The sequence below is a fragment of the Poecilia latipinna genome, unplaced genomic scaffold (assembly GCF_001443285.1).
Source record: "Poecilia latipinna isolate Pla-1442-1.1 unplaced genomic scaffold, P_latipinna-1.0 Scaffold1065, whole genome shotgun sequence".
Lineage (NCBI taxonomy): Eukaryota > Metazoa > Chordata > Actinopteri > Cyprinodontiformes > Poeciliidae > Poecilia > Poecilia latipinna.
In genome coordinates, this window is record NW_015113681.1 from 80,847 (window position 1) to 93,268 (window position 12,422).

Here is a 12,422-nt window from a genome sequence, read left to right on the forward strand (position 1 = left end):
TGTTTTTTTTTTTTTTGTGCAAGGAAGGGGGGGGGGGGGGGGGGGGGGGGGGGTTCGCTTACAAGATGAGCAAAAATGTTCATCTTTTGTTGTTTTTGTGTAACACCAAATTTTCGATGAACATAACAAAAACATTACTAAAATTGAGAGAACAATGTGTATATGTTTAGTTTATATTCTCTCTTATAACAGTTCTGCTAAGATGTTCTGGCATTAATATTTATTTTCTATTTATTTTTACATATAATTTTCACCATGTACCCTATAAATGAAAAAGTAAACGTCTTATTTGACCCATTTAAACTCCAAGACAACTTTCACTCATATTTTTAGAATTATAAATATAATCTCAGTTTTAACTTTAAGATTTGTGCTTTTGGCTATTCTTATCTGTCATGATCCGTGTTTTTGTGTATTTATATTAAGGTTTTTCTGTGATCAGTTTCTGTCCTGTGAGTCTCTGTTGTCTCTGCTCTTCCCCATTGATTGTTCCCAGGTGTGTCTCGTTCCCTTGATTACCTTCCCTGTGTATTTAAACCCACCTGTTGTCTTTATCTCTTCTGGTCCTTGTCGTTTGCATGTCGGTCTTACGTTAGTTGTTTGACGTCTATGCGCTCCAGTAGAACTGTGAAGTCCTGGATAGCGTTAGCTCCTATTTCCAGTCCTCCTATCAGTTGCTACCGGTGTTTAGCTGTGTGCTAGTCTCTCCACCGTGCTGCCTGTTTTGGACTGTTCTGAGCTTTGTTATTATTAAATTCAACATCATTATCACCGTAACCTGGGTCTCTGCGTCTATCCTCACCACCACGCACAACCACTTTATGACATTATCCTTCTGCTTCTGATTGGAGATTTTGTCAATGACCCAAGTCATTTTTTGATAAAAGATACATTAGTTTTAAAATATAATTTTTTGTCAAAAAATGACTTAGGAAAGTAACGATTTAGAAAAATGTCATTTTATATCAGTTACTATTGATCTTAGTAACACAACTTTCAGCTGGTTTAAATCACATTTCAGCTGATCCACTTCATATCCTTCCTCCTGCAAAGTTGTTTCCAGTTCCATCTGGCGTACCTCAGGGCTCTGTTCTCTGGCCTTTCATTTCAAAGCTCCCTTTCCTTAACTACATTTTCTTCAAATAAAGTGTTGATGTTTCTTGCTAGATGAATGACACCCAAATGTATTTCTACCAAATCCAACCATATTATTTTCCCAACTATTTCTGTAGCTAATTAATAGAAATTAAACCTTGTTTTTAACCTGTTTCTTAAAACTTAATAAAACAGAATTCATCATCAGGGTGGAAAACCATCACCAACATTTAATATGACAGTTTTTAATTATTAACTCAATAGCTCTTCCTTATAGGTTGAGGAGTTTGTGTGCTTCCTGCATCAGAAATGTATAATTTCTTTTTAAAGACACAAAACAATGAACATATTTTCAGCTCTGTGACATTTTTCATCTTCGCTCATCGTTTTGTCATTAAAACTCTCTCCATTAATCATATCTTTCTGTGAAGCTGTTTTTCAACAGCTTCTTTGTCTACCAGTTAAATTCCTATTGATTACAAATTTCTGCTTCTCAGTTTTAAGACCATTAATCATAACAGCTTCTGAAGATCTCTTGCACATCAGCCACGCACAATCAATGAAACAACTAACATTGTTTAGTTGGAAAAAATTATATATGCAATAGTTTTTATATTTCTCGACTTGTTCTTGTTAAGAACATTCATATTAACAGCATAAAAAATTAGAAATGCACCAATATGAAAAATTGGGCTGATGTCGATATCCAACATTAATATTGCTGTAATGACCGATAACCCGACATTTGAAATTTGACATTTTTATTTATTTTCAATAATTTTTTACCTTTAAAAATGACTGTAAAAAAAGAAAAAAATATATTACAGAAATAAATTTAAATTCTTATCAGTGGCAAGAACACAAAGTGCTTGAACACAAATATATTGTATATAAAGATATACACCTTAAGTTAGTCCTCCCACAGTCCTTTGCTGCATCACTACTGCTATCACATGACCACATGACCGTCCTCCTTCCCTTCCCCTCCAGAAACAAACGGCAATAAGATGGAAATAAGTACCAGTTTTACTTATAAGTACCAGTTTTATTTATAGAACCGATACCGATATGTTGAAAAATAAGACCAACATTTTCTGATTCCGATGTATATCATGTATGCCTATAAAAAGTTGTTGCAACTTTTTACATAATTAGTATATGAATTAACTGCACTTTAAAAATCCAGCAAAAAATCTTCGTATCCTTCAAAGTGTTTTCCAGAATTTGATCCCGTTAGTCGAGGCAGTGCAGCTGTTCTACATGTTATGACTCAGCCTCAGATGGCTGATTTTTCTTTTTTTTAATTTTGATACTAGCGTAGGGTTGCATCTCATTGTCCATGTTGCCAAAGAACTCACTGGTTTACTCCAGTATTCTTCAGAGGGACTCCGAGCCATCTGACATGTTAATGTTTTATACTCCCAAACACTTTAATGAACATGTTAGCTGACGGTGATGGAGATTTATTAGGATTATCCGCTTCCTTCAAAGGAAGCTGGAATAACCATTAAAATGCACAGGGTTTTCATGAATAGTCATGACTCTCACTTCTAGCGGCTGTACGCACATTATCCACAACAACAGGGGTGAAGACAGGGCAACTTATGCTTGTTTAGTATGCTAACCACAGTAGCAGCTAATTGCCTTCAAATTACCTTCAACGTGATAGCAGAAAAATGCTAAATTAAATCAAAGCTGTGTGTAATTAGAAGTTAAATTCTACACCACATTTCTTGTGTTAGCTTACATGAGCATTCTCCTTGTCTGCTTTTTACATGTTGTCACATGTTGTATCCAATTAAGATTTCATGAGAGAGGCCAACACAAAGACGTGGAAAAACTCTAAAGTGAAAGGAAAGTGTGATAGAGCTTTTTACAATACATGGTTTTAGTTACTTTAAAACTCCTAAATGAAATGCAGTGCAGCAAACTGTCTTCAGATTTCACACAGTTGTAATGGAAACGCAGCTAATGTGGAAGGACCAAAGAACCACTTATGGCTCCAGCGCCACAAGTTGAATACCCTTAGCCTATCCCATAAAATGTCCGCAATGTATAAAATTTAAAGTGCCTGAACTCTTTTGCAAGCAATTTTATTACACAAATGAAGATCTACCGTAAAGAATTAAAATCACCAACTGTATGCAATTGCTAATAATTTTTTTTGTCAGGTTATTTCTCCCAGAAAGTTCAACCTGACAAAGTGTTAAGTCGACCTTGAGTTGATCAATTAGTAACTTTTTTTCCCCCACGTTGAAATGCCTTTCCAGAGCAGCAGCAGGAACTGTCACTGGACAGCATCAAAACCTAAGCAGATGACAGATCGGACAGATACATCTGTCTGAAAAAAAAAAAAAAATCAAATAAAACCTGCTTTAACATCTGCTGCTGCAAACATGGATGCCTCCAGTGACAGGCTTTTCTGCTGTAGATGGGTCCGCAACAAGGTTCCCACGGCCTGCAGAGACGAGCTCTACCACATCCTGAGGATGACGGGGCCTCTGGTAAGAAACGCTTCAACTCATATATTCATTTTTGAGTGGATCAAGATTTTTCTAGGAGGAGATTGAGTTGTAATGATGTGTTTTTAGTCACGGCTAGATTCATGCTAAGTGGGGTTTTCCTGACTGTGTGTGCGTGTGCATGTGTGTGTGTGTGTGTCTGTGTGTAAAACAGGTTTTTATATCCTTGTGGGGACCTATCTCTTTCTCCAATGTGAGGTTGTGGGGACCACTGCTTTTTATGGGGACCTTTCTTGGTCCACATGAGGGAAAATGCTGATTTTGGGCTAGAGGTTGGGTATGTGATGGCTAGGTGTTAGGGTTAGAGATTGGGTAATGGTTAGGCTGTGGAAAATGATTGGAAGTCAATGTAAAGTCCCCACAAGACATGAAAACACAAATGTGCATGTGTGTGTAGACAGCTGTGCAGAGTAATTGGAGTTATAATAGATAGAATATGAAACCTTATACGTGTGTTGGTGCCGCCTGCTCCATGAATCATGTTTGTATTTGTAGCTACTCTCCAGAATTCTCCATTACCTGCTTCCATTTGTTGTCACAATGTTCTGCGGGCGCCTGGGAAATGATGTGATGGCTGGTTATGGATTAGCCTCCGCAGTAAGTGCTCGTATTCTATCATATTTTTAAAATAAGGTTTGGAAGCATAAACACAAAAAAAGACAGAGATGTGACTCACGTTTTACTGACACTGCTTAAAACTAATGTTTAAATCAATATAAACTGTCATAAGTAGCAAAAATATTAGCAAACAAACAAGGACCGCCTAAGTAAAGTGTACAAAAGTATGCTTTGAATTGATTCCAGGCCATTAACGTTACCACGGCAGCCACGGGATGCGGTCTGGGACTGGCATGCGACACGCTGGTGTCCCAGGTTTGAAAACTTGGTGTTAATATTTCTTGACTCGCTTTTAACTGACTTCACATCCTAACTATTCATTACTGTGCTTCGCTGAATGATTACTGCTGCCTCTGCGGTGCTGCCAGACATTCGGGGGTAAGAACCTGCTGCGGGTGGGAGTGATCCTGCAGCGGGGGATCATCATCCTGATGCTGTTCTGTCTGCCCTGCTGGGGGCTGCTCATTAACGCCGAGGCCATCCTGCTGTGCTTGGGGCAGGAACCCGAGGTGGCAAGGTAACTACATGCAGCTGAGGCTGCTCAAAACACCAAGTCATTCTTTATTTGTAGCAAAATGTGAACTATAAGATTAGCTCTGTGTGCTGAAATATTGCTGTAAAAAATCTGGTAATTAGTTTTAAGCACTGTTTCTTATTTCCAGAATAGCCCAGCTGTATATGACAGCTTTTATTCCTGCAGTACCAGTAAGTTTTTGCCTTTCTTTGACACGTTGAGCCTTGACTTACAGACCAACACAAAATTAATTTCTTTATTTGCATGGTGCCAAATCACAACAAATGCTGTCACTTAACCAAAAAAAATATATAAATAAAAAATTCAGTTCAATCATGCATACAAAAGAAGTACATAATTGTGAAGTGGATAGAAACCAATAGCTTGGTTTTAAAAACTTTTCTCAAATACAAATTGAAAATTCAAATTGTTGTGTGCATTCCTATCCATTACCTTTTTCTCAGCTATACTAAGGAAACAACTATCAGTTAACAGGAGTCAGTAGGAAATGAAATATCTCACACTGTGCAGCCTATTCAATTAAATTCAACTGAATTGTTATTTTAAAAAGTTTAAATAACAGAAAATAATGCAAATTGCAGAGTTGTAGAAGAAGGAAGCAGAGTGAGGAAAAGTGAGTTGTCAGTTTGTCGTCCAACAGCCTAAACATATAGCAGCAAAGAGTTTATTAGAAAATGGAACAACTGCAAAATGACCACCACATGTTAATCCACTGGTACCTCTAGAGAAACTTGAGAGATCCATACTCACTTGGATCCTTTTTTCAATTTGAATTTTTGGAAGAGCAAACAGGTGGAAGAATATGATCTTGTCAAAAACAAAATACCAAAATGAACCTCGTCAGTCCCATCTGGATGTTTTCCTTAAGAAGGGACAGGGAAGCTGATCAGAGTTGAAATGTAGATATATGGAGCTAAAAACATGGCAGTCCTGCCACAAAGCCAGGGAGAAACTGCAAGGAATTTCATACTAGGCAAATGTTTTACCTTAACATCCCTAAACATACAGCCAAAGCTACAAAAAGAATGGCTTAAATCCAAGAATCTTTAGGTCCAAATTATCATCCAGAGCTAAATTTTATTGAGATTCATCTAAAGGAAGTTCATAGATGCTCTTCTTTGAAAATAAATAAATAAGTTCCTGGATGGCTAAAGCTCATAGACACATGCATACCTCAGAAAAACCAATTGTAGCGAGAGGTACAAAGAACTGACAAAGGGGTTATGAATAATTTAGTTAGGCTCTACATGCAGACCCTATCCTGCCTACAACGCCAATTTTATTCTTTCCTTTTCTCTTAGGCCATGTTTCTGTATAACCTTCAGGTGTCCTACCTGCAGAACCAGGCAAGCTATGACGTTGTATTTATTATTTCTATAAGAAAAATGTCGTCTTAACTTGTGGTGCTACTACCACCTGCATGCTTGTGTTTTTAGGGAATAATCATGCCCCAAATGTACACTGCTTTGTTGGCGAACATTGCCAACCTGACAACAAACTACGCCTTCCTTCACTGGATGAGTCTGGGCGTAGCGTAGGTGTTCCTTACACGTCCCAAAACATTTACTCACAATCACATAAGGTTCTGAGTGTGACCCGACTCTCTTTGCAGTGGTTCTGCAGCGGCCAACACTCTCTCACAGATTTATATCTGTGTTTTTCTGTTTGCCTACATTTGGTGGAAGAAGCTACATGTGAACACATGGGGAGGTGAGCAGTAGGTGCTTTGACCTACTGTCTTTTTGTTGTTGTTTGTTTTTGGCTTCACATAACTCATCGAAGGATAAATAGGAGTCTTTCTCCCCCTGCAGGCTGGTCTGTGGAATCGCTGCAGGAGTGGGGATCCTACATGAAGCTGGCCATCCCCAGCATGTTGATGGTTTGCTTTGAGTGGTGGGTGTATGAGTTTGGGGGATTCTTTGCAGGTAATTTTGCAGCGGACAGCCAGTATCAACCAGTTCACTTCTGTCACTTCTGAAAACCAGTAGCAGAGACTGAGGGTATGAGGAGTCATTTTTCATATTTAGGAACACTTCATGAAGGCGACATTAGTTTGGTCATTAGCTTATATATCTGAATTTATTTGAGGATGTTGTTCATCCCTTCACATAATCAGAACAAGTGCAAACTTAACTGTTTTGGTAATAAAGCATGTCCAAACAAGTTGTCAAATGACTCAACTTACCCCCAAAACTACAATTTCAACTTTGTGTCCAGAGCTAAAATGTTATATTTTTATATGTTGTAGCTCACATATAGCACAATTGACATATCAAACAAATTTTGAAAACATCTGAACACGATTCTTATGAAACTTATGATTGACAAAATTCACTTTTAAGAGTGGAAATGTTTTTTTTTTCTTCTTTTTTTAAGGAATAAAAGTCTAACAATTTTACCTTCACAATCGCAATTAACTATTTGGTCACATGATCAATGTTGTCTAGCAACAAGGAGTGGCTCAACTTACCTCAGTCTCTCCTTTATCTCTCATATTTATTACTTTTTGTAATAATCAGGAATGCTGAGTGAGGATGAGCTGGCAGCCCAACATGCTGTGATAATGATCGCTTTCATCACTTACATGGTAAGGTTTATGGCATTCTAAAATCTCACATTTTAGGGAGTTGAATCGTAGATTTCTCAAACATTAATTGGAGATTGATTTCAGCATTTGCAGACAAACCTTTTATGTGTTTATTTTAATTATTTTTATGTTATTGTTTATTTAATAGGGATGATACATAAAGTAACATAAATCAAGAGAATATGTTGCCTTCATCTTTATTTGAATTTTCATTGACTATATAATTGCACAATTTGACATTTCAAAGATAAATTCATAACATTTTTTTTCTTTGATTAAAACTTTTTGGCACTAGGATGGTGTTTTTTGTTGTTGTTGTTTTGTTTTTTTTGTTTGTTGTCCGTATTGAAATTTGTTTATTTCACAAAACATGGAAACACTTTTTTTTTTTTGCTTCACACGAGTCCCGTGATCAACAGCCGGACATTTCACCAGCACAAACCACGAAGAAGATGACAACAGGAAGTAGATGGAGGATGACATAATGACTTATCACGTTAACAAACTTATTCATGTGTGATTTTAGTTGCATTTCTTATTTAATGGAAACACTGCAATTGTGAATATTTTTTTTCCACATTAGCGTAATGTTGACAAAGTTGGCTAGTTCGCAACACTCATTGCTTGAAGGACTTTTAACAGTAAACAGCAAGTACAATAAAATTATCAAAAATGTACTAAAAAATACTGAATCAAAACAATTACTTTTAATATTAATATTTAATATTAAATAACCAGTGCAGTTCTGGGTCATCTTTAGCCAATTGTTAATGACTGATATCAGTTATGTGTTTTATTTTTCCATAATTTGGGATCTGTAGTTCCCTCTTGGAATTCAAGCTGCGGCCTGTGCGCGTGTGGGTAACGCTCTGGGTGCAGGAGACACCGCCAGAGCTCTCCTCGCTAGCAAGCTGTCGCTCAGTCTGGCAGGTGAGGTCAAACATTGGAAAATGAATCATATTGTTTTCATGATCTTCTTTATACTTTTTGATAAATTTGTCATTTCTTCTGTTATTTTTCAGTTTCCTTTGCTCTGGTTGAAGGCGTTGTGCTTGGCTGCACTAAAACAGTCATCGGCTACATCTTCACCTCTGATGAGTGAGTATAGTTAAAGCTGTAGTATGTGACTTTCATTTAATTTTTTATTTTATTTTTTTTTACATATTTGTATGTTGTGACAGAATGTCATGAGACATACAATCTGTGAAAAGTTCGATCTCCCTCTCCTTCTCCCTGTGCTGAAGAAATGCACCGCTCCTTACCAAAAACAACCAATCAGAGACGGGAAGAGGGTCTTAGCGCTGTCAGTCATCCTCATGAATGCGCTGCTAAATGTGCCACTAGAGGAGAGGCAACTTACTGTGACAAGAAAAGCATTTTCCCACCTTCATCAGCGGTCATGCTAACTAGCCTGAACATTCAGAACAGGCTATGCTAGCTGAAACTAGCAGAGAGCGTGGGGTTACATTAAAAGATAAAAGTTACATACTGCAACTTTAACTGTTCTCATTTGTAAAAAAAAAAAATCTTTCTGTAATGGAAAGTGAATATTTCAATGTAATCCTTTTTTTTTTTTTTTTTAGGAATATTGCGAGAATCGTGTCAGACCTGATGACTGCATACTGCTTCCTCCAGCTCTTTGACGGCCTTGTGGTGAGTCACTGCATGCAGAGCAAATCTGTTTGCCGTACTGAGTCAAAAGTCTCACATGAGCGTCTCCTGTCCTCTCAGTGTGTGTGCACCGGCATCTTCTTGGGCACAGGCAAACAGAGGATACCAGCTGTGGCGAATTTCATTGCATATTACTGTGTGGGGCTGACAATGAGCGTGGTTCTGATGTTTGTTGCAAAGCTGAGAGTTTTAGGTAAGTCTGTGAAGTGAAACCGGCTTGCTGTTTTTGCCAGCGTTCGGGGCAAATTAGTGTTTGCACAGGAAACGAAGGTCGTAACAAGTGAGGCCTGCTGTGCTTCTGACAGAACCATTTGTCTTTTCTCTGCAGGCTTTTGGCTCGGGCTGCTCATTTGTGTTGTCCTGCATTCCACTTTCTACATTATTGTGATCTTCAGGCTAAACTGGAAGAAAATGACAGAGGAGGTATTCCATCTTTCTAGCAGTTTGACAGTTATTAGGCATATTGAAGGAAGGTTGATGGATTTATCAAAAATGTGGATGATATCAATATCAAGTCGGTATCGGTATCGGATTGACACTACTGAGATAAAATCAATTCTTTAGTTTTAAATTCCCTCTTGAAATGTTATTTTATTGTTGCGTTGTAGTCTCTAATCTCTACTGTAAAACAGATTTTGCTTTGATTTGCTCTAAAACAAAAAAATTTTAACACTTTATTTAGAAAACGTTTCAGTTTGTCATGGAAATATGATATTAAAGAATTTTGTGGACACCCAAAAATACTTTGTTTTTTGGGTGTCTACAAATGTATCCTTCTTCCTTCATTACACAATTATAAAGCATACAGTAAAAGGCTAATTACTTTGTTTGTTGGATGTCTACTATAAAGACACCCAATTTTAGCAAAACAATTCAAAGAAAAAAAAAGTGTGAAAGTCTAATTTTGATGATATACTTCAATAACAAGTGTTGGTATCTGTATTGGTATCGGTCATATTGGCTTGTTGTTGGATTGATACCAAAATATACAGCAGGACACAACTTTAGAGTGTATTGCTAACATACAGTGGCCTGCAAAAGCATTAATTCCTCTGCAATAGAGTAATAGTTGTAATGCAGGTTGTAATCGGAACGAGGCGAGCAACTCCATAGCAACCGTCATGACAGTTAAGTTACAGATACCTACCAAGATGGCTGTCAGTTACAAAGTTCCCAGAAATGTGATGTCACATGAGAGCTTTGTATTCAGTTCCAGTTCTTTTGACAATTCTATTCTTCCATAAAAGCCAGACCTGTGGACTGCAGGACTGGTTATATGAACAGATTCTCCCACCCAGGTTGTGAATCTCTGCAGTTTCTCAAGAGTTAGAGTGGCTTTTCTGACGGTGCTCTTCTTTCTCAGCCTGTCAGTTCAAGTGGACAGCCATGTTCTGATAGGTGTGCGATTTTGGCATTCTGCTTCTGTTTTCAGATGATGGTTTGAACATTTCTCTGTCAGATGTCTCAATGTGGGGATGTTTTATAACCTGACCCTTAACTTTTATGTTGTGTTCACTGGTCTTCTTAATTCTATTTGTTTTCTAATGTTAGAAGCTTTCACAGTATATCTGGATTAATACTAAGATTAAACTAGAACTGCAAGCAGTTATGAACGGGTTCCCTGCTCTCATGAAATTACTCACAGGGTCACCTTATTTACCAATTAAGTGGCTGTTCAAGACTTCTGGTAGCACTAGATTTTATTTAGGAGTATCTGAATAAAAGAGGTTGAATACAAATAAATGCCACACTTGTTTCTTTTATTGTAAAAAAAAAAAGAGAAGAAAACCATGTATCCTTCTTCCTTCATTATGCAATTATAAAGCATACAGTAAAAGGCTAATTGCTAAATTTTGTGCTTTTTTGCTTTTGTTTCCAGGCTGTAAAACGGGCCAGGAAAAAGACTCACCTGACTCTGTTAGGAGCAGATGACCCGTCAGACAACAGCACAGCTAACGGTCAAGCATCAAACAATGGAAATGTAAGTCAACTGCTATTTTTAAAGGGGCAGTATCATGTAAAACCGACTCTTTTGAGCTTTACATCACGTTATAATGTTAATCCCTCATCAAAAATGCACCTGGAGTGTTGCTTTGACTCTCATGCATGTTTAAGAAATTGTTTATTCTCCTATAGCAACCATTTAGCTCTGCAAAACGCTTGGGTGGACCTAGCTCCGCCTTCAAGAGCTAGGCTTGAAGGCGGAGCTACCGAACTAGCCAGCAGCAATTAGCGATTTACCTGCTGAACTGCACATCTGCTGAGCTCATCATACAAACTACTTCTCAGTGCAACGCTGGTAAAAATGTTGTTAAAGGGTTAATAGAGGAGCCATATTGTGATCACTTCCTGAAAGTGGAGTTTCAGAAAGAGCAAGAGTTCTTAAAGAGATAGAGACCCAATTTCAAGGTGTTAAATATCAAAGTAAAATTTCTTTACAGACATATACAACATTTTTATAGCTACTGAAGGTAACAGTTACTTTATTTACTATAAAATAACACTATCTGTCTGGAAAACACAATACTGCTTCTTTAACAGTCTAAGCTGATTTGCTATCAGTTCCCTATTTTTTTTTTTTTAGTCCACCGATGGGTACACACCTGTGAAAACCCAGCAACATGACGGGAACAGTGAGACACGGGTTGAGCAAGAGGTGAGACAGCAGAAGAGCGGCCACCTCTCCACCACCCAGCTGATCATCAGGCGAGGCCTCACCATGGTTACGGCGCTGGCCTTTCTGGCGGTGGGAACAGCCGTCCACTTCCTGGTCCCCTTGCCAGAGATGGGAACCAACTCTACTCTTGACGGGATCAACACAACATTTACTCCTCATACAACTTCTTCACCTGTCCTCTTAAAATGAAATATGGTATCTTAATTCTCAGTCAGATTTGAATATTTATGGACTGTGAGCCAAAGGGTAAAAAGTGCTTTCAGATTTTTTTTTTTCAAAATGAGGAGAATTAATATTGTTAGAAATAAAATAGAATGTTTTTCTCCAAGATATTTCCATAGACACTTTATCCTGCTTAGGACTTTAAGAGGTTAAATGGATGATCACATTTGTCACCTAACAAAAGACGAACTTAACCTTGATGATCCATTATGCAGAGATTGTGTCATGCTTGTGATTATGGGACTCCTCAAAGCAACTATAAAAATACCAAAACCTGACCACAAGAAAATGCATCTCTATTTAGCCTGTAATTTGTAAAAAAAAAATCTAAACACTTGTTTTATTTGAGCCAATAAAAACTAGTTGTTTTAAGTTGACATTGTCTGTCCTTTCAGTGTTCAATTTGAGTGTATTTGTTTCGTGGAGAATTATAAAACTTTTTGAGACCGTTGCCTAAGTTGTACTACCGTCTTTTGCCTGTAGGACACCACTAAC

General features: G+C 37.6%; 1 protein-coding gene across 1 annotated transcript; it reads left to right on the plus strand.

Annotated features, from left to right (window-relative positions):
• The first annotated feature begins 3,059 nt into the window (after nt 1–3,059).
• LOC106959297 (multidrug and toxin extrusion protein 1-like) lies at nt 3,060–12,304 on the plus strand. Its single transcript, XM_015051782.1, has 17 exons — nt 3,060–3,599; nt 4,113–4,214; nt 4,422–4,490; nt 4,604–4,752; nt 4,898–4,940; nt 6,072–6,116; nt 6,207–6,304; nt 6,383–6,480; nt 6,582–6,695; nt 7,290–7,357; nt 8,179–8,287; nt 8,380–8,455; nt 8,941–9,010; nt 9,089–9,221; nt 9,357–9,451; nt 10,908–11,009; nt 11,613–12,304. The coding sequence occupies exons 1-17, from the start codon at nt 3,492–3,494 to the stop codon at nt 11,892–11,894; spliced, it is 1,761 nt and encodes a 586-aa protein (XP_014907268.1). The 5' UTR covers nt 3,060–3,491; the 3' UTR covers nt 11,895–12,304.
• The last annotated feature ends 118 nt before the right edge of the window (nt 12,305–12,422 follow it).

What these genes read in the sequence shown, in the direction of transcription:
- LOC106959297 (XM_015051782.1), top strand. Translation starts at nt 3,492, where the DNA reads ATGGATGCCTCCAGTGACAGGCTTTTCTGCTGTAGATGGGTCCGCAAC. An exon ending in TGTCCTACCTGCAGAACCAG is followed by an intron (nt 6,117 to 6,206) that starts GCAAGCTATGAC and finishes TTGTGTTTTTAG; the next exon opens with GGAATAATCATGCCCCAAAT. An exon ending in GTTTGGGGGATTCTTTGCAG is followed by an intron (nt 6,696 to 7,289) that starts GTAATTTTGCAG and finishes TGTAATAATCAG; the next exon opens with GAATGCTGAGTGAGGATGAG.